The following is a 27,907-nucleotide window of genomic DNA, read 5'->3' as shown; positions in this document are numbered from 1 at the left end:
ATTTGTTCATCCAGAGTTCCTGAAGGCCTCTTGGTAGGCAGGGAAAGATTTGGGGGATTTGGATGCCCTTACCCCCTGCTTGAAAACCCTGACTCAGGAGGCAGACAGACCAACCAGGTAGAACCCACCCACCACCCTCCTGCAAAACAACAACAACAAAAAAAACCCCAAAACAAACCTGGGAATGCCACCAAATATTCCTGAGAGGGACATAGTGGCAGCCACAGGGCCTGAATGCTCTAGCAAGCATCTGCTCCCGCCCCTCAATACCCAATCTTGAATCTAGATGGTCCAAGCAGGGTTTGAAGAGGCCAAAGAAAAGGACGAGGAGTTTTTGTGCACTGGATTGCTAACTGCAAGGTTGGTGGTTCAAACTCACCAGCCACTCCTTGGAAATCTTACACAGGGTTGCTGTGAGCCAGAAACGACACAACTGCACTAACAACAATCATGCATAGGGGCCCTTTTCTCAACTGCAGCTGACCTGACACTTCTGCCAGAGAATGGAGGCAGGACTCATCCTGAGGTCCTTCGGGAGGAGAAAAAGATCAAGGTGGGAAAGCTGGGTTTAGGACTGGACTATACTCTCTGTGGCTCCTACCCCTGTCTCTAAAAGCGTGCTCCCACAGAGAAAGACCAGGGTACCAGGCAGCAACCATGGTACAATCCCCTTTCTCTGTCCTGCATCCCCACTGCAGCTGCCCTTCCCTTATCTGTCTGGAAACCTCCACTTTCCCTTCAGTGCCGTGCAGAAATATCACCTCCTCTGGGAAGCCTTCTTTGTGCTCCAGCAGTAAGCAGTACCCACAACACTTCTCCCCCACTTTTGCAAAGTTTTGTTTCAACTCCCTGAGGCTCTGTGTTTCATTCATTCTGGGAGATTTGCAGGTTCAATGAGGGAATTTTTTTGCTGACTTCTCCATGTTCTCTGGAAGCCTTCTAGAATTCCACCAGACGACTGACTCTTAGTGACTTTTCTCTGCCTGTCCAGGAACACCAAAAATTCCCCACTGGAGTCAGATCCTCCTCCAGAATCCTGCCTGTCCCTGGTCCAGCCTCTCTTCCTCATCCCTTAGCCTCACTCCTCCTCTCAGCCTGCCCCTCCTGTGACTCACAGGGTCCTAGCTCCCCTGGATGGTCCATTCCCTGCCCCTGGGTGGATGCTGAGGCCAAGGTCCTCTGCCCCGACACTGGCCCTCTCGGGTCTGAAGGCTGGGCTCTTTGTCCCTCCATGGCCTCCACACAGGGGCTGAAGTGACTCTGTCCAAGCAGGGATCGTGACCTCCCCCAACATGGGGGTGGTGGCCCTTGGTGGCAGCTAAGGAAGACCAGGTCCAGGCCCACGTGGGCCCAGGACGAGCAGGCGGGTGCAGTAGGAGGCGGGTGGTCAGTCGCTGAGCATGGTCCCTGGGAGCTCGTTGGTCAGCGTGTGCCAGCGCTCAATCCGTTTGTCCTTGTTCTTCAGGCAGTCGAACCAGTGCTTCAGACGCTCGCCCTTGGCGTTGATGCCCAGAACCACGCCGCCTGCAGGGGGTGGGAAGAACATCTCTGTGACTAGCTGGACCCCCCAGGTCCACAGCCCAGGACTGGTCTTGACACTTGCCCTGCTCACTGACCTCCGAGTGTGACAGCTGTTCCGGCTCCCATATCCACTAAGGCAAGGCTAGGGCAGAACGCACATTCTGGGGCCAATGAATTGTGGGGAATAAGGAAAAGGGGAGAAAGAGCAAAGGCAACTACAGGGCAGAGCCCCAGGTGCACCAGACATTCAGGATCACAAGGGCTTAGTGGCTGCCCGAGGCTCTGACTCCTAGAAACTGCTATGTGGTCCCCCTCTTCTCTGATCTGCCTCCTCTGCCACGTGGAGTCAGGCTGAACAATGTCTGAGTCACAGACTGAGGGTGGGTCATCTCCACAGAGAGCAGGCATAGGACTCTGGTTGATTTGGGGCCACTGCCTGTTGCTGAACCCTAGAAGGCCACAGGGATAACCATGTGTTTTCTTACCAATGAAGTCGTTGGATTTTCCAATGTCGTAATCCCAAACAGTAACTTCCAGAGTCTTCTTGGCCAAGTCCCCATGCTTAATCTCATAGCAGAACTCCTGGGGGGCCAGAAGGGAGGTGTTAGGGCAATGCCATGAGACCTGGGGGGGAGGGGGCCCGGAGGGATTTGCGCTATAGGAATGGCATGAGCCCTGGGGTGGAGGTCAGTGGCTGGTGGTGGGTGATGAGTGGACTCTCAGAGTATCAGCATGCCTGCCTGAGAGCTCAGTCAGGGTCTTTGGGGGCCCCTCCCTGTAGCCTACCTGCCCTTTGTCATTAACTCTGCTCTCAAGATCCCCAAATTCAGTGTACACTTGACAGTTCTTGGTGCCCTTGATCTCTCTTGGGTCTGACTCAGCTGACCACTCCTTGTCTAGTGGAACCTTTTCTTTCCCAACATCTGGTATCCACCTCAGTCTCTGGAAGGTTCTCCTCAAGTTCCTCAGCCCAGTCCTAGAATGGCTAATGTGGCTCAGGCTCTCCTGAGGTCCTTCTGCTTTTCTACCCCTCTTCACTTCTTGGGGGATTCCCTATGATGGCTATGACACCTAGGAGTACCTATTCCCAGGGGCTGAGGAACTGGGTATCCACTGGTCCCAGACCTTCCTGTGCTCCCCGGACATCTCACCTCTTCATGTCCCACACCAAGTTCATCCCCATCTCCCTCACCTCCCTGCTGGGCCCCATCATCTTCCCTGTTGCCTCAGCGAGGAACCTGGGACTTACACCTCATGTCTCTCTCCCCCTGCCACATCCAGTATGGCCAAGTCATCAGCTCCATCCTCTAAAGAACTTTCCAGCCCCTATTGGGCCCTTCCCCATCCTCTCTTAGCACCTTCCAAAGCATACAGTGACCCTTCCAAATCCCAGATCTGTCCCTGCAGTGGCTCTCTGCTGGCATCTCCAGCCTTGCTCACCTCGTTAAACTCTGGGTTCAGTGTCTTCTTCTTTACTGCTGTCTTATGTTTGGACTTCTTGTCTACATCTGGCTTCAGGTATCTGGAATGACAAGCAAGGGCAGGTAGAAGGTGGAGAAGAGGGCTGAGCAGAGCTCGTTGTCCTGAAGAAATATTCCCAGGCCCTCTTTCACCCGAATCACTGGAGTTCTTCAGCTGAACCCCAGAAGGGATACCAGGTGAGCAGTCAGATGCAGCGACTCCTGTGTGCATACCCATTCTGGAAGTTAACCATGGAAGCCCCACCCACCCCAGAAATGAAGCTTTTCCTTGTTTCCAAGACTTACATTTCCCACTAAATAGTTACCATTCTAAGAGCCCTGTAAAATAAGCATTGGCCTACTAACTGCAAGGTAAAGATAAACAGTCTTGGAAACAATCTCTGGTTGCTCTGAGTAGAGAATGATTCCATAGCAGGGTTAGTTACTAATGAGTTATCTCAGACTCAAGGCGCCTCTGTAAACAAAGATGTCCCGCAAACCGAGCATCACTGCCTTCAAAATCATTACTGGTTTGGGAGGCAGAAAATGGTATCTCATGGATGCTTTACATTGCACTTTTAAAAGTCGTGGTTTTGATAAATAATACTGGTTCATTATAGAAACAAAAAAGTGGGGGTGGTGAAAGAAATGACATATGTCCACACAGAAACCTGTTTGTAAACGTCTGTAGCAGCTTTAAGTAAGCATTAAAAAATTGGAAACAACCCACATGTCCTCCAACAGGCGAATCTGATCAGCAACTTGTGGTTTATCCAGATCATGGATAAACTCAGCAATGAAAAGAACCATTTCATACCACTGACCAAGCAGTTGCCATCGGGTCAGTTCTGACTCTTGGAGACTTCTGTGTGTTAGAGTAGAACTGTGCTCCGTAGGCTGGGTTTTCAGAAGTAGCTCACCTGGCTATTCGTCTGAGGTCCCTGTGGGTGGACTTAATCTTCCAACCTTTCCTTTAGGAGCTGAGTACCTTAACCATTTGCGCCACCATCTTTTCCTGACAGGATCCTCTTCTACTCTGGTCACACTCTGGGCTCTTCTGTGTAACCACTTCTGCCCTCTAATGGCTCCTAGAAGATTCTCACTAGTTTGCAAGTTGCTTCAGGGTCCCTCAGATGTGAAATAAAGATGGAAATAGAAGGACTATGCTGTTGTTACGTGCTGTCCAGTTGTTTCTGACTCAGCGACCCTGTGTAGGGTTTCTGAGGAGCAGCTGGTGAGTTTGAACCTCCGACCTTGCAGTTTAAACTGACCTTGAGGTCGAGTGCTTATCCTATGGGACCACACTAGGACTCCAGAAGGGCTATGTTGTTGTTGTTAGGTGTCCTTGAGTCGGTTCCAACTCATAGCGACCCTGTATTGAGTTTCTAAGGAGAGGCTGGTGAGCTTGTAGGTCTGAAATGGAACTCACTCAATTAGCTCCATTTTCAGCCAAACAATGAAAAAGTCTAAAAGGGGAACACTAACACTGGGGGAGGTAGACACACCTTAGAATAACCGACCATTTGAGATCAAAGGACAAAGTTCAGAAGGGTTAGGATAGGAGGAAGGGAAACAGGAAACAGGGAGGAAGTGGGATGAGTGAGGTTACACTGTGGGGGCCGCAATCACTGTCTGAATTGTCGAATGTAAAACTGATGACGCGCTCTGTAAGCCTTCACCTAATTCACAATAAAAAGTGTTGAAGAGATTAATAATAAAAACAAAGAAATTGCCAGAAACAACAGTGTCACACTGGGTTGCTCTGCAATTTGCTGTTTTTAGCTCAGCATTGTTTTCAAGAGCTGTCCATGTTAATTCACAGAGTTCTAATTTATTCATTTAACTGCATTACTCCATTAGAGGCAGATGCCACATTTTATTAATCTTTTCTCCTGCTGATGAATGCCTGGCTAGTTCCAGTTTTTAGTGATCACAAGCAAAGCTTCAATAAATAGTTGTCCACCCAGGCACGAGTTTCTAGGATATAAACCTGGAAGGAAGACTACGCAACATAAGGCAGGCACAGTTTCCATTCTTATTAGATAGTGTCAACTTTCTCTCTGGTCTCAGAAAAGGTGGTCTCTCACCCTGTGGTCCCCAGTCCACTGGAACACATTGTTTTGCTAATGGTTGAGGTCAAGGTCAAATTCATTGTTCCTCATGGAGAAAATCAGTAGTCCCCATGCATTTATCCAGGAAGCCCAATTGTTATGGATTCAATTATATTGCCGCCAAAATATGTGACAAACAGAATATCTGCACATGAGTATTTACCTTTGCTACAAACATATCCATGAATGTGATGGAACATTGTTTTTCTTGTTAAGTGCAGTCTACAAGGGTCAACATTATGAACATTTCTTAGACATCACCAAACACCTTGAAGGAATGAGTTGCTGCGCCTGGGGGCTAGGTCCATAGTTTTGAGGGACACCATGGTCAATTGGTATAACACAGTCCACAAAGACAATGTTCTACAACCTATTTTGGCGAATAGCGACTGGGATCTTAAAAGCTCACGAGCAGCATCTCACATGCTCCTGTTGGTCTCTCCATGTGCAGAAGAAAGGAGAGTGGAAAAAATGCTGAAAAACAATTAGGCCAAAGGACTAATGGAACATGTATCAGTCTCCGACTTTCAGACCAGAAGAACTAGATGGTGCCTGGTTACGACTACCAACTGTCTGAAAGGAACCACATTAGAAGGTTCTGGATAGAGTGAGTGAAAATGTGGATTTACAAAAACATTATAAACAGACACAAGGCTTACTGAAAGACTGGAGAAACCCGGAGACTATGGCATTGGGTCATCCTTCACGTCTGCAACTGAACTCATCCTGGTGTCTCAATTTTTAGCTGATCAGTAGCTAGGTCTATGATGGGGTCAGCCTGGGGCCGCACACTCACGTTTTCACGTAGGGGTCTGAGTAGCCGTTGGCATCCATGGCGGCCAGGTGTGCACACCGCACGATGCCCACCAGTAGGCCCTGCTTTTGGGAACTGTACTTCAGGGAGATGAGGATCCGGCCCCGCTCCTCCAGAGACTTGTCCTCTGTCTTGTCTACCTGTTGGGTAGGGCAGTCACTCAGCCATCCTTGCCTGCTCCCACCACTCTCCCTGCTAGCCAGTAGGCCTCAGAGGCCATCTGTGGGCCTCCCCACACCTGAGTCTGCCCACTGGCCACCGTCCAGTTCAGGCTCTTGTCACTGCTTCCTGGCTGTCCTTGCTGACCCTCACCTGCCTCTCCTTCCCTTCAGGATCTTTCTGAAACACTCTGACCCTACCACTCCTGCCTGTGGCTCCTGTTGCTGGCAGGATAAGGCCACACACTTGACCCGGCCTTCACAACCCGGTGTGGTCTCATCCAGGGGTCAAACTCTGGCCTCAGGGCCAAATTCTGCCTGTCACCTACCTATGAGTTAAGAATGGTTTTTACCTTTTCATGTGATTGAAAACAAAATCAAAAGAAAAATATCATTTCATGGTTCATGAAAATTATATGCAATTCAAACATTTGTGTCCACAAATACAGCCTTAATGGGACAAGCCATGCCTATTCATGCTCACCATCACCTTTGGCTACAAAAGCATGCTTGTGTAGTTGCAACAGGGTGCCGCTTGGTCTGCAAGACCTAAAATATTTCCTCTCTATGGTATCAATGGAAAAGTCTTCTGATCTCTGCTCTGGCTCCTGCCCTGTCCCTTCCCACAAGCAGCCGGCAGGTAAGGCTAGCTCTCAGTCCACACCTTTGTACCTGTTGGAATCCGTTGCTCAGGGCACCTTGTCATCTCCACTGCTGGTGCTTCCTTAAGGCTCAGTTCTGGCAGCACCAGGCTATGGAGGTTTCCCTGGCTTTTGGGGAGGACTGAAGGTCCCACTCTGTGCTCCCCCTGCCCTAGGTCCTTCTGCCGAGTGCTTCCTCACTTGCCTGCCTCTTAAACCCTATGTACCTTCAAGATGAGGTTGTCTTTACATTATTGCTACACTAGACAAGGGTCTGGCACCCCCAGAGATTTCTACTAGGGAATGGAGGGACAGATGGTCCCTCTGGGTTCAACCTCATGCCAGAAATGTCAGTCTTACTAGGAGTTTGGAGAAAGATCACAACGTCTGTCCAGAACCTGGTGGATGGCGATGGGTCACCCTGGTCCCAGCCTCCCTGAAGCTACTTCCTGAAGCTTCTCAGGGTGCTGGGGAGTGGTCCACTGAGGGAGAATTCTGAAGACAGAGCCTTGAACATTCCCAGTGTCAGCCAGAGCTGCCCAGCACCTTCCCTGCCTCAGGCCCACCTCTGGGGTCAGAGCTCATCTCTGGGCCTCAGAATCTGGTCTCCCCACCATAGAGAGCCACAGATTTCTCTATCTTGAGACCATTTCTGCTCTCCAGTTGAAGCTTGCCTAGAAGCCCTTTTCCGACACCAGACACGCCCAGCTTAAATCTTCCTCAGGCTGCTCTGCCAAGCTCCTCACACACATGGTCTCAGTGACCCTTTGGCTCTGTCTTGGATTCAAGTGATTCCCCATGTGGCCCATCCTTGGAGCTGGGACTCCATGAGGTGAAGGAGCGGACTTGGCATGGAAGACGCATACTTGACATATGTTACCTCTCTTCGATTCCCACATCCAGAGCACACACATGACTAACAGATCACAGTATTAGTCCTGAGCTCAAATGCAGCCTCAGTATCTTTTTCAAACCCACGCTCAGGCAGCCATAACCAATGGAGCAGATGAGGCTGTAACATTTAATTATCTGCTACTCCAGCTGAGGGCTTTGTAGGTGAGGGCCTGACCCACCTGTGGCTAGTTGTGGTAGTTTGTGTGGTGTGAGAAAGTAAAGCAAAAATGAGCAGGGATCTTTTCAGGGGTGGAATACTGTACTTTGGTTGTATTGTATGGAGACCATTAAACTGGGCATTGTTCAGTATGAGTATTAATTAGAACAAACACTATTAAGAGACTATGTCCCCTACCCATCTGTCCGTTTGTTGGACTGTGGTGGCTTGAGTGTTGCTATGGTGCTGAACGCAATGCCAATGATATTTAAAATACCAGCAGGGTGACCTATACCTCTACAGGATTCAGCAGCACTTCCAGACTAAGACAGACTAACTAGAAAGGCCTAGAGATCTATTTCCAAAACTAAGTCAATGAAAACGCTCTAGAATCTCTGTTATTAAGTGCCATTGAGGTGGTTCCTACTCACAGTGACCCTCTATGGGGTTTCCAAGGAGTGAATGGTGGGTTTGAACTGCTGATCTTGAAGTTAGCAATCCAGCGCTCATCCTGAAACACCACACAGGATTACAGTTGTTATTTTTGTGAAGCTGCTGTTAAGTCAGTTCTGACTTGTAGTTTCCCTATATAGGGTTTCCAACAAACCAACAAAGAAAACAACAAAGCCCTATGGGATCACAACAGAAGTTGTTCCATACACGAGTGCTGGTAGACGAGCTCCTAGGTTGGAAGGCACTCATATTATACAGTGGCTGTAACAATGGACAGACTCCAGCTTGCCACCAGTGCTGAAGATAGCATAGGACTGGGCAACATTTCGGTTGGCTGTGCCCGCGGTCGCCCATGAATAAGTCAATGTGACAACAAGGAAAAGTACCAGCAAAAATCTAAAACCTGCCACTACAACGTGTCTCACTGTCAGAGCTGCGTCCCGTGATTCCTGTGTGCTCCGTAATCTGTACCATCAAGTTACTATCAAATTCCAGTGGGGCTCAGCAACGCCCTGATCATGCCTGTACACACACATGCATCCACAAAGACACGTGACTAAACAAACGTGCCTCACACACAGATGCTCGCATCCTCACATACACACTCAGATGCACAAACACACATGCACTTACGTACTCACAGCTGTTTGTTTCTACCAGTGGTCAAAACTATCGTAGGGGTTGATGTTGCCTTTTATAAGTGACGTAGATCATTTGGAAAAACTGGGTTAGCTGTGGTTAGTCACTAATAATAAAACCAAAAAGGTTAGCTCCATCACACACACGTCTGTGAGTGGGAGGAAACATGACAAGGGAATACAATTGGATCAAGTTAAGCAAAATGATGGATGTGAGCTTCTGGCAGGAAGCAGTGGCCTCAGGTGCAATTTGCTCCTTGGCTTGGCATGCTGAAAGATGGCCCTGGGCTTGACCCTCAAGCTCCCCTCATGCTCAGGACTCAGGAGGAAAGATGGCTTGTGGGAAGTGACACTGGGCAACCTGAGGACAGCGTTTCTATTGACTCTGGTCTCTGAGGACTCCTGCCACTCTCCCTGCTCCCAGCCCTTCTGAGACACAGAAGGAAGGAGGGAAGAGAGGTGAGAAGGACAAATGGACCGAGACTGTTGGAAGAAAGGACTCAGCTGCTGGAGACAGCTAGAGGGCAAAATCTGTTTTGACATCATTTTCAAACAATTGTGACTTCTAGGAAAGAATTAGTTTTTGTCTCCTTTGGTATCTCAAGCCTAGCACAGTCAAATGAAGCTCCCAAGCATCTGCAGCTGCTCCTCTTCAGCTCTGAGTTTTAGTTAACGGCCACCTCATCTTTGCAGGGGTTCAATTCCTAAACCTTGACACTGCCTCTTCCCTTCATCACAGCACCCAAGCTGTGTGTCCCTCTCCTGCTTCCATCCTTCCTCCCTGACATTCTGTGCCTGCCAGTCGGGGGATTCTATTCACACAGACCACAGGAACTCTGCCCTTTGTGCACACCTAAAGTTGAGGTAAGGAGCTATGGTAGCGTAGTGGTTATGAATCAGACTGCAAATCTCAAGGTCAGCAGTTTGAAACTACTAGCTGTCCGCAGGAGAAAGATGAGGCTTTCTGCTCCCATAAAGATTTACAGCCTCGGAAACCCCGTACAGGGTTGTTGTGAGTCGGAACTGACTCCACGGCACATAATCACCACTACCACCCAAAGTTGCTCTAAAATATAAAGCCTATGAAAAACAATGTAGCTAGTTCGTGCCACCTCCCACTCAGCAACCCCTCTCTGTGGCTCCCTCTAGCTCTTGGTAGACGCTCCTGGTAGAATGCTAAAGTCCTTCCTAGGTTCTCAACAACTACTTGCCCCGCCCCATCTAGTTCCTCTCTGATCTCCACTCCAAGACTGGCCCCCACCACACTCTCTGCTTCACTCTCAATGGTCTCCTGCTCTGCCGGAATCTTTTTCCTTGAGTGCTCATCTAACGTGAAGCCACGTGAGTCGTTCAGATTCCTCAGATCTGAGCATTGCTTGTCTGATGTATGTCATTAATGCTGCTGTCGAGATGGTCCCTGACTCATGGTGACCCCGCGGCACACCCCAACAAAACAATGTCCAGTCTTGTGTCACCCTCATGATTGGTTGCAGATCAGTCTGTTGTGATCCACAGGGCTTTCATTGGCTTATTTTTGGAAGTAGATAGCCAGGTCTTTCCTTGTCATCTTAGTCTAGAAGCTCTGCTGTCTAGCACCATAGCAACACATAAGCCTCCACTGAGGTGAGGCATATTGGCCAGGAATCAAACTTGGGTCTTCCACATTGTTGTACCATGGAGTCGGTTCCGACTCATAGTGACCCTGCACAGGGTTTCTGAGGCTGTAAATCTTTATGGGAGCAGAAAGCCTCATCTTTCTCCCGTGGAACAGCTGGTAGTTTCGAACTGCCGACCTTGGGTTTAGCAGCCCAATTCGTAACCACTATGCTACCAGAGGTCCTTGGGTTTTCCACATGGAAGGCAAGAATTTGACCACTGCGCTTTCTTTTTCAACCATCTAACTGATCAAGTCCCAACATGTCTGCTCCTCATCCCCTGACTCATGTTTCCCTTCGTATCACTATTGCTACCCTTGTCACCATCTAACAGGAAATCTAGTTTGATTATTTGTCCTGTTTATACGTTATGCTACTGGTGAAGTTTCATGAGTGTAGAGATTTTTGTTTGTATCTCCAGCACCTAGAACTATGGCAGGAGCACAGTAGGCACTTAATAAATGCTCCTGGTCCTGAGCTTACAGTGAGAGGGCACCAGGCCTGGCTGCCTGAGCCCTTGGCCCCACTCACCGGTAGCTGCTTCTCCAGGCAGATGCTGAATGTCTTGGTGTGGTTGGGTTTCAACTTCTTCAAGGGCACGCGCGTCTCCCCGATGAACTCATTGTGACGGAATTTGTCCTCATCACACACAGAGATCCTGGGGGGCAAGGGCACGACTGGCACATCAGAAACACTGGGCCCTTGTGTTTGGTTTGTAAACTGAGTGCGGATTTGCAGGCAGGTGGTGGAAATGGGGGTGTCTGTGTGAGCAGGGCTAAGGCTGGGGTAAGAGGGTGGAGGGAGGGGAGCAGATCCTCGGGGTCCTCACCCACCGCAGGGTTTTGCGGATCATATCTTCATCCGTGATCCCGTAATAAGTGAGGGTCTCATTCCATGTGGGGTTCAGGGTGTTCCGGAGAGTTTTTGTTCTAAGCTTATTTGCCTGGAGACAGAAAAAAAAAATGATCCCGTGAGTACTGGGGAGAATGGCAGGCAAATCCAGACGCTGGAGAGACCCTGTTTCTAATCCCTGGAATCTGTGATACATTATGTGACATGACAAAGGGGAATTCTAGTTGTAGATGGAATTAAGGCTACTCATTAGCTGACTGTGAAATAGCTCATCCTGAATCAGCCAATGAAACCACAAAACCAGTTGTCATCAAGTTGGCTCTGACTCGGGCGGCTCCATGTGTGTCAGAGTAGAACAGTGCTCCCTAGAGCTTCCATTGGCTGAGGTTTTGGAATTAGATCACCAGGTCTTTCTTCTGACACATCCCTGTGTGGACTCCAACCTCCAATCTCTTGGCTAGCTGTTGAGTGCATGAACTGTTTGCACTACCCAAGGGCAGAGGTCCTTAAAAGTAGGGAAAAAAACCAGAGGGAGATATGACTGTGGAAGAACCGTCAGAGAGACACAATGATGGCTTTGAAGATGGAAGAAGGGGCTATGAATGTTGGCTGCCTCTAGAAACTGGAAAAGACAAGCAACTAAATTCTGTCTTTAGAGCCCTCCGAAGGAACACAGCTCTGCCAGCATTTTGATTTTAGCTCAATGAGGCCTCTGTCGGACTTGTAATTAACAAAACTGTAACTTGTATTGTTTTAAGATACTGCATTTATATTGTTTTAGATACATTTGTGATACTTAGTTATTTTGTTGTTGTTAGGTGTCATCGAGTCGGTACCGACTCATAGCAACCTTGGTGGTGATGTACCGTGGAGTCAGTTCCGACTCATAGCGACCCTGTACAGGGTTTCCAAGGCTGTAAATAACGGAAGCAGAAAGCCTCATCTTTCTCCCGCGGGACAGCTGGTAGTTTCAAACTGCTGACCTTGCGGTTCACAGCCTCATTCATAACCACTACACTACCAGAGTGACCTTAGTAACAACAAAAAACTGTACAAGGATTCTGCCTCCAGAGCCCCCTAGGAATTCTGTAGGAGGCTGTGCGGTCAGCTGGGGGCTGTCTGAGTATGGAACTGGGATCTCTCCCTCCCAGAGTGCAGGCATACCCATCCCTGCCTGCCTCTGCTGCCCCTCGCTGGGGTGCCATCCTCTTCAGTTAAGTGGCCAGACAAGTTGGAATATGGTCTTTCCATACCTTCCTCTGTGCCTCCATACCCACTTGTCCCATCAGACTCTGAGCTCCGGGTCTGATTCATTGTACAGTCTGTCATACGTGGCCCAGGTTCTGAGATCAGAAAGTGCTGAAGGAGGGTCCCAGCTGCAGTGTGGAGCCCAGCACGGCCCCCACTGTAAAGGAGCACATCAAAATTGCTCTCTCAGCAATGTTTTCAGGAGCCTTGTTTATAAGGACACTGTTGTTGCAAGGAGGCCTGGTGGCACAGTGGTTAAGCACTGGGCTATTAACCGGAAGGTCAGTGGTTTAAATCCACTAGTTGTTCCTTGTGAGGAAGATGAGGCTATGAGGCTGTCAGCTCCCATACAGATTTAGTCTCAGAAACCCTAAGGAGCAGCCTTGCTCTGTCCTGTACCATAAGTCATAATTGACCCCATGGCAGCGAGTTGGTCTGGGTTGTCGTTGAGTCTATTTCGACTCACAGCAACCCCATGGGACAGAGTAGAACCTCCCCATAGAGTTTTAAGGCTGTAATTCTTTAGGGGAGCAGATCTCCAGGTCTCTTCTTTGGCGGAGCAGCTGGGTGGGTTCGGTGAGCAGTTGAGCATGTGGCTGTCACACATTATAAAGCGCTGGGCTGGGACATGTCCAAGCTTGAGAAAAGAGGATTTCCAATTCAGTAGCCAGATAGTCCTGACTCTAGGTTCCTGGGTGGTCTGGAAGGTGTGGGCAGAGGTGAAGGACTGGGGTCCCATCAGCCTAAAAATAAGATCCTTGCTTAATGCTGGGCCCAAAGCAATGCTACAACTGTTACTGTTATTATTCCTAACGGAGGTGGAAGGGCTGTCCCTGGTGTGGGAATAGGGCCAGCAGACAAACTTCAGGCTCGCTGTGCCTCAGGGAGGCAGCAGAGCAAAGAGAGTGAGCCGGGAAGCTTTGCTACTTCCTGGAGGAGTCACTGGCCCTCTCTCTGCCTCAATTTGAAATAAAGACGAGAAGAGCACAGACCTCAGAAGATTGTTGAGGGACAAACGACACAGCTCTTGCCATTACTTGGTTCTGACTCATGACAACTCCATGTACAACTTAGCTCTCTAGGGTTTTCTTGGCTGTAGTCTTCTTGGAAGTACATCACGAGGCCTTTTTCTCTGTGGTACCACAGGAAGGGTTCAAACCACCAACCTGTCTGCTAGTAGCTGAGTGCAAACCATCTGTGATTCCCAGGGACCGTGCAGAAAACACAACATAAATTTACTGCTGTCATTACTCAGGGATGTGGATGGGAGGCCAAAGGTCCGATGAGGGAGGAGGTCACTGGTCCCACATGCCAGCCCCTGCCTGGGCTCAGGACACTAGCTGTGTTATGGCTGTATGTGCCCCCCGCCACCAATTGAAGTCCTAACCCCTGGGGAGATCCTTGTGAATGTCCCCCAGCCAGGTAAAGATGACTCAAGGTCCCTGGATGTAGTGCTCTGAGGGAGCTGCAGACTGTCCAGGGTGTCCCCAAACGTGGCCTCAGCCCCAGCAGCAGGCAGAACTGATAGGTGGGCCTGGGGTGGAACCCCCTCACCTTACTGGCTCCTGGCAGCAGGTGCAGCTTGACGTAGGGGTCTGCCAGCCCATTGTGGTCCATTGGCTTCAGGCCCTGAGCAGAGGAGAGTGCAGAGTGAAGGGGAGAGCAGAGGCACCGAGCAGCTGGGATGTCCTGCTCCCCTGAGCCCCCTGGCCCTGTTCGCAGACACCCTGGTCCCACAGTCCCAGAACAGAGGAGTGGTGATGGTACAGGAGCACCCCCCTTCCCCTGTGCAAACCTCAAACGGACTGGCCCCGCCATTCTCTTCCATTCTCCTTATCAGCAAAACAAGACACTCACCTTGCTTCAAATGCATTAGCATTACTCTGCTCTCCAGCCTCTGGGCAGCTCCTTTCTCTTCCAGACTCCCTTTCCTGCACCCTAGCTTCTCCCATGGACATTTCCCTCATTGACCTTAAACCCACATGACTGTCCGTCCACATGCTTCCCTTATAGACCTGGGGGCGGTGTGTGTGTGTGTATGTCTCATGTTCTGTGAGACTGTCAGGGCCCAGCCTTGATTTTCTCTGGATTTGCCACAGCTCCCAGCCAGCCCTAATCTATGGAGGTCACACAGCTGGCCAGACACAAGGGTCCCTCCACAAGATGGCACCCCTGACTAACTTTGCTTTCAGGTTCTTTTGAAAAAGCAGCCAAATGTGCACAGGGAACAAATGCAAGCAAAGACAGAGAGGGCCAACCTCATGCATGCTCTTGTTTCTAAAAAAGGCGTCCCCCCTCCCCTCCTTTGGGGATAGTATCTAGGGATGCAAGGAGGCAGCTGTGGCCTGTGTGGGGCCCAGTGGCAGCCCTGTGTCATCATACAAAGATGAACACTAAGTTTTCTTCATGAGCCAGGTTTGAGGAGAGACAGCTGGGCTGCTGAGACCAGCCCACCTCCAAGGGAACCCCTTTTCCTGGGGTCTCACCTCCACTTAGCTTTGGAGGAGCTGCTGGCCTGGCTAAGTGCATGAGTTACTTTGCCCCTCGAGCCTCGGGTTTATCATCTGTACAAGGGGAATCATTCCAACTTCCATGGTTGGCATGGGGGCCTGACAGGCAGGGCATGGGCTCCCCTTCCCCTATACATCAGGCCCCTTGGAAGATGCCATGGAAGGACTGGGATGGGGTTATCTTGCTGGGGCACCAGCTCTGCCCACTAATGTGCCCCGGCTCAGAGGCCCTGTATGTGTCCACAGCAATGAGGTTCCAAGTTCTTGCCCTTCCCCACCAAGTTTCCAAAAGCTAGTTCTCCTGAGGCCCTGGGCCATCTGTGGACTGGCTGGATTAGGGCTGCAGCAAGCAGGATGTCTTTGTTTTACAATTCTTGTAAATTTGTTGGTACTTTTCTTGTAGCTAAAAATGTTTTCACTGGAACATACTTCCCGCAGTCATGTTTACCTAGTGGCTATTCTGGTCCCTGGGCTGGGTGACGCCTGAGCTGTCTTTCTGAACCCCCTGCTGCCATCTCCTACCATCACCATCCCACCGGGCTACTCCCCAAGCACCCTGGGTGCTCACATTCTCATCCAGAAACCGAAAGGGCCAGAGGGTGCTGCCTGGAAGCCAAGTCACTAGTCTGCCCCTCCCCTGTCTCCTTGTCTCAATTTCTGTGCCCAGATGGGCAATTTTGCCCCCACCCAGGTTCTTCACTCACAGACTCTAATCTGCAACCTGACCCAGCTGTGGGCAGGCTGCGTCCCATGGAAGTAAGGGAGGTCAGCAAGGTGCTAGGAGGAAGGGTCTCTCATGCAGAGCCCCTCCACCCCAGCTTACTGTGTCTGCAAAAGTTGATCCCATAGTTTAGTTGTGACTTCTATGGGAGGGTTACTTCTGGCACTGAGGGGGACAGAGCCGGAGCGGCTCTATCCTAGAAAGGAGGGCCTTCCACTAAGATCTGACCCCTCCCTGCCCATCCTGGGTTGCTCGGGATGCTGAGAAGACACTGAATGGTCAAAGTAGAGGCTCCACACCCCCCAGGACTGGCTGGTCTGTTGGAGTGTTCCAGTTCTTGCATGTGGTGGGTGTGGTCCATGCCCCTGGCTCTGTCTCCCCCGAGTGCCAGGTGTGTGTTAACTCACTGAATGCTCACATCAGCTAAGCAGAGGGTGGCTAAGCTAGGGTTCATTTTGCCTCACCCCAGAGACCCGCAGGCTCTTCCTCTCAGTTCTTCCTCAGCTTCCTTCCCCACCCTGACCCCCATAGCTCCTCCTCACCCTACCTCATGCCCTGCCTGCTGCGGCTCCCCCATTGTAAAACTCAATCTTCTAAATGGAGAATGAGGTGGTGGGCCACCATGGTCTGGTGTCCTCCAACTTCCCCAGCTTCCAGTGCCTCCAGTGACACTCCCTTAGTGTGGGTGTGTGCACATACACACACACACACAAATATGTACATGGATGCCTGTATACATCTCACCCCTCCCATAGCCCAGGGAAGGAGGATGAGAGGGGAAGGGACAGGCGCTGGCTAGAGTGGCTTAGCAGCCAGTGCCCATCCTCAGTTCTAAGCCTGGACAACTTCTACAAAGCTGGGTTGAGGGAGAAGGGGCCTGCCCAGGCTCTGCAGGCTGGTCTCCACCTTGGTACAGCCACTAGACCCTCCACTCAGCACTCAGAGTCAGGTCTGGAGCCCCTCAAGGAAGGCCAGTGCCATCTGGGCAAGATCTGCAGAGCTCCCAGACGAGAAGGCTGGTGGAGCACGGAGTGGGCAGGCCTCTCAGTGCCCAGCCTGGGCCCCTCTGTGGATAGTGCTCATAGCTGTCCCTCTGGGTGGGCAGAGCCCTGGGCAGTCCCTCAGACAGAAAGGAGGAAGGAGGAAAGCGTTCAGGTTGGGGAAGATTGGGGGTGAGGTCTGGGCCCAGCCAGCTCAGCAGGAAGTGCCTTGATCTGAGCTGCCCTGGCTCAGGCCTTTTACATACTGTCTGGAAGGTTCTACCAGGCAGCCCTTACCGTCCAAGAAAACAACTTTGGCATCTTCCTCCCAGGGGGAAGCGTGTGGTTGTGGGGATGAAGGGAATAGTAGGTTGAGAAGACAGCTGGCAATGCTGGCCCAGGGGTTGGGGCCACAGGTAGGGGCAGTGGAACAGGTAAGCAGCAGAGGCCTTAGTGGGCCCAGGAATGCTAAGAGCAGGAATTAAGGGCCTTCCATGTTCAGGCCTTAATACTTAGAAAGATTAGTTCCAGATGTGGGGCCAGAGGCCAGAGGAGGCCACAGTGCCCAACCATTCCTGTGGGACATCTAGAAGGTCTAGGTGACTTTAGGGGTCCAGAGGCATCAGAATCCATCCCCTCCGGGCCTGCAGGACAGACATGCCACCTCAGCCTTCTCCAGGCTCCCTGGGCCTCATTCCTGAAAGTCCCCCACCCCAGCTTCATCTTCTCATCCTTGATCCTTCCCTACATGCCTCACTGCACAGGGCTTTTTGGGGGTGGGCAGCTGAGATGGTTTAGGCAAGATTTCCTTCCTGCCTGGTATCTTCTCCCCTACCTCCAGGTTCCCCCAGAACCACAAAGTAGAAAGGCGCAAGAGCTGAAAAGAGAACTCTGGCTACCCCTTGTCTGTCCTCTGCCACCCCAACCTCTGACCTCTATGACCCTAAACTGCAGGATGGGGCAGTGGGCTTACCTTGGCCTTACTGATGGTACAGTGGAGGGCATTGTTCTCCTGGTCATAGAGCAGGCTGAAGTCCAGTGTGCCCAGGGCAGCTGCGGGCAGATAAGAGCACAGGTCACTGGTCACATCATGAAGAAGTCTCACCCTGGGTCACGTGGATATTGCGAACTGGTGGCTGTACCCCTAATATGAACCAAGAACTCTTGGCTCTTGTTGCCCACTAACTCATTCCAGGAGTGGAGCAGATGAGGTTCAGAGAGGTCAGGGCAGTCCCCCACAATTGTGGGATGGTAGTCCAAGATTCAAATTCAGGTCATTGGCTCCAGTCCTGGCCCTTAAGCCCTGCACTGTGGGGTCTATGGCTGGCCCAGTGCTGTGCCCACATGTACTAAGCACTCAGTGAGAGGTACTCCCTGCCCTCCTTTTATAACTGCCATTTGGTCTCTGTGCCTCAGTTTCCCTTGCCTGTTAGCTGTCACAAGGATTCTGTGAGAAGGCAAAAGCTGTGGGCACTGGCCAGGCTAACCAGCTGGTCCACTTTCCCACCCTCCAAGTACCACTCGGGTCTGGGGCTCCCTGGTTTCATCTCCCCTTGGGGACTCTAGAAAGGTTTCAAGAAGCCAGCCAGATCCTGAAACTGTGGTTCCCATACCTCTCAAAGGCAGAGGCCAATTCTTCAGAACTGGGCAAAGGGTCCAGCAATGGGTCCAGCTGCTGTCCTCAGGGGCACTCATTCCAAGTAGCTATGATTGGGAAGGTCAGGGGTGTAGGTGGGAATATAACCCAGGGACTGTCTCCAGATAGTAAGACAAACATTCACAGGATTTCTTAAGAAGTTCATAGCCTGTTCCCTGCCTCCCAGGCTACTCAATTGTCCTCTCATTCATTCACTCATTATTTACCAAATGTTTACAATGTATCAGAGTTCTGGTATGGCGCTGTAGGATGAGCACGGGACCACAAGGTCGGTTTGAACAAGCAGTTCAAACCCACCAGCCATTCCTCAGAAACCCTATACAGAGTCACTATGAATCAGAACTGACTCAATGGCACTTAACAACAATAACAAGGAATAAAAATATTAATAAAAGTAAAAGCCCAAAGAAAGCACAGTCAAATGGGAAGAACAGAAGAACAGAATTCACCACCAGAGTCTGGCAAGTCAGGGGCTATAGGATCCCAAGGGATGCCTAACCTTGATTCGAATTGGGGCAGTCAAGGAAGACTTCCTGGAGGAGGTGATGTTTCACCTGAGCCAGAAGATTGAATAGGACTTAGCCAGAGGTACAGTGGAGCTGGAAGAGGGGGTATTGCAACCACAGATGACTGCCATGGTGTGGGGTGCTATTAAGGGGAGGGCAGATCTCCATTTATTAGGCCCTCGTGGCACGGTGGGTTAAGCACTGGGCTACTAATGGAAATGTCAGTGGTTCAAACCCACCAGCTACTCACGCTTGAGAGACAGTCTGCTCCCATAATGACTTACAACCTTGGAAACCCTATATAGGGCCACTGAGTTGGAACCAACTTGCCGGCAGTGAGTTTTTGACTTGGGTTTATATGACCAGCCACATGGGGCCAGATCCAACTATGACCCCAGGGCCAAATCCTGTCACATCCTTCCAGATTGTCAATGGCAGCTTTCTCACTTCCAAGGCAGTGTTGGGTAGATGCAGCAGATCACATGGTCTACAAAACTAAAAATATTTACAGAAAAAGTGTGCAGATCATGGCCTAGTGCTGGGATGCGCAGGCATGACAAAGTTTCTCCAGTCTGGACTGGTGTTGCCTGCCAGCGTCTTGCACAGGGTGGGGCCCACAGTCGCTTTCTCCGTCCTGGCTGCGAAGCCCCGTCTCTGACGTCTGCTTTCGGTTGGAATCCTTACTGGGTGATCTTTAACAGTGTACCTACCAGCTCTGTGCCAAAGTTTCCTCAGCTGAAAAAGGCAACAAGTGTACCCACCTCACAATACTGTGGAGTCCCTTAGTACTGCAAATGGCTAACGTGCTCGGCTGATAACCTCAAGGTTGGTGGTTCAAGTCTGCCCAGAGGTGCCTCAGAAGAAAACCTTGGTGGTTGACTTTTGACAAATTAGCCATAGAAAACCCTGCAAGAGCACAGTTCTACTTTGATACACACGGAGATACCCTGAACCCTGAGTCAGAACGGACTTGACGATAACTGGTTTTCATAGCATTGTGCTTTAACACAATGCTGGCTATAAAGAGCTCAGTAGATAATTACAGAAGAGGCAGATCCAGTTAGATGGTTTTTCTAGACAACTGTGCTTGGCCCTCTGAGATCCATTCTGGAATGAAATTGTTCTGAACTAGATCACCTCCCTCCCTGCCTTTGTCACTTAAACTTTCCTGAATACCTTCAGTCATTGCTGTGACTGGGATTACTGTTCCATATGTCACAGGAATAACCTGGACACTGTGAGACCATCCCTCCACCAGGTGGTCCCATGGCGCCACTCTCTTGGAGACTGTCTTGATTTTTCTGTTTCTTCCTTTGCTATGAACTAACTCTGTTAGAGTCCTTGCCTCCAGCAGTACAACCAGCTCTTTCTCCTCTTCAGTAGTGGATTGTTCCTTCTAGGAAAATAGGCGGGAATACGTGTTACAACTGTGTCCAAACTAAGAGTCACTAGGCCTAAAGCGGAGCTTTAGTGATAATTGTATTTGGCCTTTTGCTCCCTTCTATGCAGGCAGGTAAGAATGCTAATGCTGTGAGGTATTATATATGACCATGCTTGTAATAACCAACACAGCCATGCGCCCAGGATTTATCAAGCCATGCTTTTGTGATATGATTCCTCAAAGTGTTACTTTGTTATTATTGTTATGTACTGCCAAGTAGGTTCTGGCTCACAGATAGAGACCCCTTGCACAACACAATAAAGCACTGCCTGGTTCCGCTCCATCCTTCTTGTTGTCGTTAAGTATCGTTGAATTGGCTCCGACTCATAGCGACCCTATATAGGGTGTCCAAGGTTCAGCTGCTGGGTTTGAACTACTGACTTTGTGGTTCGCAGTCCAGTGCTGATCCTACAGCACCACACCAGGAGCCCACGCCAGCCTTACAGTCACTGATGTGGTTGATCCACCATTGCAGTCACTTGTAAATTCATCTGTCTCATTGAGGGTCTCTCTCCTCTTTGATGACCAAGCATGCTGTCCTTCTCCAGGTAGTGATCCCTTCTGATAACGCACCCAAAGAACATGACATGAGATGAAATCTCACCATTCTTGCTTTTAAGGAGCTTTCCAACTGTACTTCCTCCAAGCCAGATTTGTTTGTTCTTCTGGCAGTCCATAGTATTCAAGATTCATTGCCAACACCACTATTCAAAGGCAACAATTCAGTCTTCCTTAGTCACTGTTCAGCTTTCACATGCATTTGAAGTGTCTGAAAATATCATGGCTTGGGTTGGGCATACATATCTTAGTCCTCAAAGTAACGTCTTTGATTTTGAACGCTTTAAAGAGGTCTTTTGTGGCTGATCTGCCCAATGCACTACATCATTCGATTTCTTGACTGCTGCTTCTATAGGTAATGATTGTGAATCTAAGTAAAATGAAATCTTTGACAATTTCAATCTTTTCTCCATTTATCATGATGTTACTTATTGGTCCAGTTGTAAGGATTTTTGTTCTCTTTATGTTAAGGTGCAATTCATACTTCCTTTCATCAGTAAATGCTTCAAATCTTCACTTTTACCCAACAAAGTTGTGTCATCTGCATATTGTAGGATGTTAACGAGTCTTTCTCCAAATCTTAACAAAATGGCACATTCTTCTTTAGACAGTTCAGTTTCTCATATTATTTGCTCAACAGAAAAAGCATGGTGAGAGGATATAACCCTGATGCACACCTTTCCTGATTTTAAACCACATAGAATCTCCTTGTTCAGTTAGAATGAATGCCTCTTGGTCTACGTACATGTTCCACATGAGGGAATTAAGTGTTCTGGAATCCTCATTCTTTGCAATGTTAGATTCCTCCGACCCCATAATTTGTTGCAATTCACAACTGAATGCCTTTGCAGAGTCAGTAAAACACAAGGACACATCTTTCTGGTATCTGCTTTCAGCCAAGGTCTATCTGACTCTGCCTTGAATTTTTGGCAGTGTTAGTTTTACTCGACAGTAGATGACTTTGCTGTGCAGTTCAAACCTGCCGTGGCTTGTTTTCCCCCAAGACATGACTCGTCTATATCCGTGAGGCCAGCACAGAGCAGATACTCAAACCACATGGCTGGTCCGCTCCCTCCAACTTGCTTTCTACCTGCTCACAGAAGTGGGGATCAGGTGTGAAGCTGGTGTATAAAAACACGTACTCCACAATCTCTGCATATTTTCTCATCCCAGAGAAGGACAAGCCAGCGAGATAAAGGGGCTGCCTATTTCCTATAGGGAAACCCAGTTCCAAGGAGGAGGTAGAGCTCTTTCACTGGCTCCACAGAAATCCTGCTTATGGAGAGCAGAAAACCAGCAGCTGAGAAGATCACTTCCTGACAAAGAACAGCATAGCACATCCAGTGCTTTGCTTTACCAGGATGTGATTAATATATCTCGTTGAATTCCAATGGAAGTTTAACAAGACGTATTGTTGTTACAGCTGCTCTTAAGTTGGTACCAAGTCCTATAACCCTGGTAACTCATAAACAACAGAATGAAACATTGTGCGGCCCCATGCCATATTCAAGGTGGCTGGTCTGCTCAAGTCCATTGTTGAGGTGACTTTTTGGAATGCCTTCCAACCTAGGGTTCTCATCTCCCAGCTCTGTGCCAGCCAGTGTTCTGCTGTGATCCATCAAGACTTCACTGGCTGATTTTCTGAAGCAGATCACAGTCCTTTCTGTCTAGTCTGTCTTTGCATGGAAGCTCTGCTGAAACCTCTTTACCGTGGGTGACCCTGGTGGTACTTGAAATCCGGGTGTCATAGCTTCCAGCCTCAAATGCAACACACAAGCCACTACAGTGTGTGACAAACTGACAGATGAGTGGTGGTTTGTAAGAACTAATGGTTTATAAGTAGAAGCTCAGCCATAAGTTTTAGAAACTTGGTAGGGCAGCTACTAAGTGTTCACATTCCAGTTGGAGAAATGAGGCTCAGAGAGGGGAAGTAACCTGGTTACAGTGGCACAGCAGAGCTGGACAGAGAAACCAAGTCTTTTCATTTCCATCCTAATAGTTTTTGTGTGAACTCTAGGGAGAATGCAGATAATCAATAAGGTGGTCTGGGGAAAGGGAGGTAGGGGAGTGGGCTGCTGCTCTGGGCTGGTGATTGGGGTGAGGGGTCCTCGGGGCAGGAGAAGGGGCCTCTGTGTATGAGCCACAGGATCCCTGCTCTGCGCCCAGAGGCACTCAAGTCCCATGCCCTGTTCTAAGTTTACATCTCTGGAAAAATAATAAGGGCTGGTCACTAATGGGCCTTTGACAGTTGTCAGCTGCTTGTCAGTAATTATGGTTTTGCTGGACAAATTCAGAGAGAGCTAGGCTCAAGCTTTCCTCTAAGGCTGCTTCCCCTGCTCTTGTGGCTCAAGACTGGCCACATCACCATGACCTTGATTTGCGCTTGAACTTTCTTGACACACATACAACTCTTGGGGACAGAAAATCTGTACTGAGGTGTTTTTTTTTTTCTGGTGTGTGTATGAGAGAGAGAGGTGAGGCATCTTTTTTATTTATTTACATTAAAAAAAATGTGATGAGTACAAGAAGACTTCAAAAAGCTCAAGGGAAAACTGAATTATCTTTCAATTCCCTTTTTCCAAGAACTTGAAGCCTCCTCCTATATAGGCAACAAAGTATTTGCCATTTGAATAATCTTCACATACCATTAGCCCTGTTTTTGTTTTGAAGATAAATAGCAGCCTCACAGATAGCTAAAATCTGTAAAAAAATGACCAAGCCAGAATTGAAAGTATTTCATAGATGGGGAAACTGAGGCACAGAGCCAAGTACTGCTCAGTGGGGCACAAAGAGGAATGAGTCATGCTTTCCTGCTTCCTAGGATCTTAGTGGCAGAAGGCTAGGACTTTTATGAATCGAATCGTTCCTCTGGTTTATTTTGTTTTCAAAGGTTCCCCATTGCCTCCCGGACTTGATTCACCCTCCTTGGTGTGGCATTTGAAGCACTCTGTGTGACCAGTTTGGCCTCATCATCAGTTGCTTCCCCTTGGCTCCAGCTTCCCTGTAACTCTGTATCAGTGCCCATGGCAGCCCCTATGCCCAGGAGCATACTCCCTCTCTTCTTTACAACTGGCCAGCTTGCGTCCTCCCTCTTCTCAGCCTCAGAGCAGAGCCCTTTCTGTGGGTGCCCTCCATTCCTGCCTCCCCATTCCTCACTGTTGAGCCATTCATCATATATTTCTGAGAACTCGATAGCAGAGGTTGTATCTCAAGCATTCTTGAATCTCTGTGTCTAGCACAGTGCCTGGCACACAGTTGGCATGGTCATGTTGTGTGAGTGAAACCATGAAGACAGGTGGGCAGAATGTGATTGCAAGACAAAAGAGGTTCTGGGCTCCGAGGAAGAGGAACGTCTAGTTAGGGGTGATTGGGAAATGTCCCTAGCTGAGGAGGGTCTTTGTGCAGACCCCACAGTGATTCTACACTTGATCCTTGCTCCAGACTTTCATGGGCACCAGGGGGACTGAGTCCTGCCTCTATCCCAGTGGCAGGTTTTAGCACCGGCACATGATGCAGTTCAGGCCAATAAGACAGGAGAGTTCCCTGCTCTTAAACAGATACCGGGGAGTGAAATAGGCCCTTATCAAATCAGGACCTCAGTGCTGGACCCACTGCATCCACCTTGGTCCATGAGGAAGGTCAACCTAAGAAGAAAAGGAGACAGCCAAGAGGAAAGAGGATCAGACCCACCACTTTTGACGATGGCAGTGAGCTGCTGAATCAGCCTGCCCCGGTTCTGCACAACCTCACCTGTCCTCACGGTTTTAACCATTTTAAGTTGGTTTTCTGTTACCTATACACTTTGAAGTTTGGACTGGGTTTCCCACAGGTGGAGAGCAAGTAGGAGAACATGGGAGGCAGGGGCACAGAAGGCATGTCTGGAGGGCACATGCAGTGGGTTCAACTTAGCCAGAACACACTGTGGATAATAGGGTACCCGGTGGCATTTCTAATTTCATTTCATTGCACCTTCTCCTTGTCGTCACTCCTCTATTAGATCTCCTCCGAACATGTGAGGTTTGTGTTTGTGCCTTGAGGGGACTTTATAAAAGATGGGACTTAAAGGGGTGGGGGGTGAGGGGGGAGAGGAGGCTAAATAAATAAATAGCACTCTACTCTCAGCCTTCGACAGCAGAGCAACCGCCCTAATTTCTTTTTGTCAGAACAGAGATAATCCAATAATTAGGCCAGCAAATAGCATAGCCCTGGCTAAAGCCATAATGACCCATCTGGCTTGAATCATTTAGCCTTATTCTAGGGATCTGGTTGTCAGAGTCAAGAGGGGAGCATGACCTGAAGGGAGTTGTGGGGGAGGGGGAGGTCCCACCCATGACTTGGTCCCCCACATTGGCAGGAACCAAGGTTTCTGCACTCTTACATCTGGGCGGTTTGCTTAATCTTTGATGGGCTCCAAGCCTAGGGTGGGCTGGCTGCCTTTTGAAGAAGATCAGAGGGCTAGTTGGCCCTGGCTCAGCCACATACTCTCCTCCTTAAAGCTACCCTGGGTCTTCTTTACAGGGTTTTTAGTGTGCCCTGGTGATCTGGGGGTGGACAGGCTACAATGTAAGCTGGCAAAGCTGTCCCAGAGTAGCCTTGTACTGTTGACCCTGGCAAGTCTGTCTCCTGCCAGAACCCAGCTTGTTTCCCTTTGCATACCATCTCCCACCCCAAGACAATGCTTCTCTGAGGAGGAAGAGGAACTGGTCTGAGGCTTGGCCTTACTGGTTCCCTCCTTGCCTGTGGGTACAGAGATGACCAAAGATATGCCCAGATTTCTCTCTTCTTGGCTGTATGTCATCTCCAGGGTCCTCTGTGCACAGAGTTGGTGGTCTGAAGTCCCACCCTATACCCCTCATTCCCTTAGCCCAGCAGAAAAGATGCTGCAAATGGGTACAACTTCCCACACCTTTTGGGGGAGGCTATGCATTCAACCGAAGGGATGATATTGGTCCCAGCTAGGGCTGCCAGAGGCAGCAGCAAGTGAGGGATGTCAGGAGCTGGGTGAGGGGAAGAACCAGGGTACAGCCCTGAGGGCAATAAGCTCTTCCGACCCAATACCCCCAAGCTGGCAGGAAGGTAAAGGGTGAGGACTACTCCCCAGTCCTCCAAGCCCGCGGGCAGGCCTTCAAGATGCCAGATCCAGGCCCAGAAAAAGTGCAGAGCTGGTAGTTTCCCCATACAGGCTGGGTCTTCTGACAGCCAGGGATATGGCCCCTCCTCGGTCTCCCCAGGTCGGGAGAGGAGGGGTCTGCACCCCGGAATGGCACAGGTTAACCCCTATCGTTTGCTTCCAGAGACACATTTTAGGCTCAGGGGACTGACGACCAGCCCAGTGTGCGCGGCGCGGAGAAGGCCGGGCAGCCTTGACCCCAGGGTAACGGCCGCTCCCCGTCTACCCCCCCCCCCCTCCAAATCTACATACCCACCAGGCCTGGGGTTTGACGCTGGATTTCCAGGTCTAAAAGATATGCGACTGGGGTCATAGCTGGGGGCCTTCCGAGCAGCGTCCCCCCGCCCCCCATCCCTACCCGTGTAAACAGATTCCGCACTTGGCTGCGACCTCTTTTCGCCTCGGTTTCCCTGCCAGACCCGGCTCGGGCAGGGCAGGCACCCAAGGGAAGGGAAAAGGTGCCAGGAGCGTCCACTGACCGGGCCTCGGCCCCGGGGACCCAGGCACTTGCCGTCTCCTGGGAGTTCAGGACTCAACCCAGGAGGGGGTGCTGGGTACCTCTCCAGCCCCGGGGAGCGGGCGTAACAGGTGGGCGAGGTCGGCGGCCCAAGCGAGCGCCGTGGCGTGGTCCACGGACTAGAGAGGCTGCATCGCCAAGGTTTCTCCAAAGGACAAGCGGCCCCGCGGTCCTCCTGGTCCTCGGCCCGCGCGCTAGCAACACCGCCGGGCTCTGCGGGCCGCCGGGCCCACCCTGGAGGCCGGCCTTGCCTCAGCCCCGGGCCCACTCCCTCGTCCACCCTAGCTCGGACCCCCGGCCGCAGGATCGGCTGGAGCAGGCTCGTGGGGCAGAGAGCTACCGCGCGGCCGGCAGCAACTGGTGTCTCCCCGGGGCGCAGCTCCGCCCTTCCTGGGAACAAAAGCCGCCGCCCGCGCCCGGAGCTCCCCGCGGGTGGGCCGAGGAGGGGCAAGGCGCGGATTCTGCGGAGCCCGACCCCGGAAATGAGATACTCCCAAGGGGGTGCCCCCAAACTTCCCACTTCTCCATTCTGAGCGATGGGTGTCCAGCGGGGTCTGTAGGGCGCACGACGAGCGCGGAGCAGGCGAGGTGATCGCCAGGGCGGGCGGGGGAGGGTGGTGGTGGTGTATGCCGAGGGAAGGCAGGAGGGACTGTAGGAGACCCAGGGCATACAAAGGCGGGAAGGGCATCACGACCCTCGAGAAGTCCGCAAGTTGGAAACTTACTGCAATCGTCGGACTCGTACCCGTCGGCGTCCGGCTCATCCTCGGGCGGTTTGGCGGGCGGTCGCGCGGGGCTGGGGCCGGGGCTGGGACCCGGGCTGACACCGTAGGCTCCGAAGAGCTGGTCGACATCCTCGTCGTCGTTACGGGCGCCGTCGGAAGGGCTGCGGCGGCTCGCGCTGGTTGCGGCCGGGTGCGCGGTGGGCTCCGGGGGCGCAGCGGCGCGTGGTCCCGCGGGCGGGGGCAGGCCCCGCGGGAAGCGGGGGAAGTAGTCGGAGATCTGCTTGATGGGCCTGATAGGGCCAGGACACACGTCGATGGCCATATGCTCCTGAATACTGATGGTCGCCTTCTCCCCTCGCCGCCGGAGGGTCATGCAGGCAGCGCGGCCCCGCCCGGGCACGGCCCGGTTCGGCGCGGTTCCGGCCGGGGGGGGGCGGCTCAGCAGGCCCAGCGGGGCGCGGCGGGGGCTGTGGACATCGTCGTCGGCGCCCCCGGACGGCCCTGACTCGGCTGTTGCCTG

At 50.9% G+C, this 27,907-nt stretch overlaps 1 protein-coding gene across 1 annotated transcript; it reads right to left on the bottom strand.

Annotated features, from left to right (window-relative positions):
• Nucleotides 1–1,387: 1,387 nt before the first annotated feature.
• Nucleotides 1,388–27,907, bottom strand: DOC2B (double C2-like domains, beta). Its single transcript, XM_006863220.1, has 9 exons — nucleotides 27,388–27,907; nucleotides 17,787–17,866; nucleotides 14,157–14,231; nucleotides 11,336–11,445; nucleotides 11,034–11,160; nucleotides 5,889–6,046; nucleotides 2,962–3,043; nucleotides 2,007–2,103; nucleotides 1,388–1,524 (listed from the first exon to the last, which is right to left on the bottom strand). The coding sequence occupies exons 1-9, from the start codon at nucleotides 27,758–27,760 to the stop codon at nucleotides 1,388–1,390; spliced, it is 1,239 nt and encodes a 412-aa protein (XP_006863282.1). The 5' UTR covers nucleotides 27,761–27,907.

This window comes from Chrysochloris asiatica, unplaced genomic scaffold, assembly GCF_000296735.1.
Source record: "Chrysochloris asiatica unplaced genomic scaffold, ChrAsi1.0 scaffold00054, whole genome shotgun sequence".
Lineage (NCBI taxonomy): Eukaryota > Metazoa > Chordata > Mammalia > Afrosoricida > Chrysochloridae > Chrysochloris > Chrysochloris asiatica.
This window is presented reverse-complemented; position numbering and strand designations above follow the sequence as displayed.

Coding starts and splice junctions, on each gene's coding strand:
- DOC2B (XM_006863220.1), bottom strand. CDS start 27,760: ATGACCCTCCGGCGGCGAGGGGAGAAGGCGACCATCAGTATTCAGGAG. Junction 17,867..27,387: donor GTACGAGTCCGACGATTGCA/GTAAGTTTCCAA, acceptor ATCTGCCCGCAG/CTGCCCTGGGCACACTGGAC. Junction 2,104..2,961: donor TGAACCCAGAGTTTAACGAG/GTGAGCAAGGCT, acceptor CTGGCCCCCCAG/GAGTTCTGCTATGAGATTAA.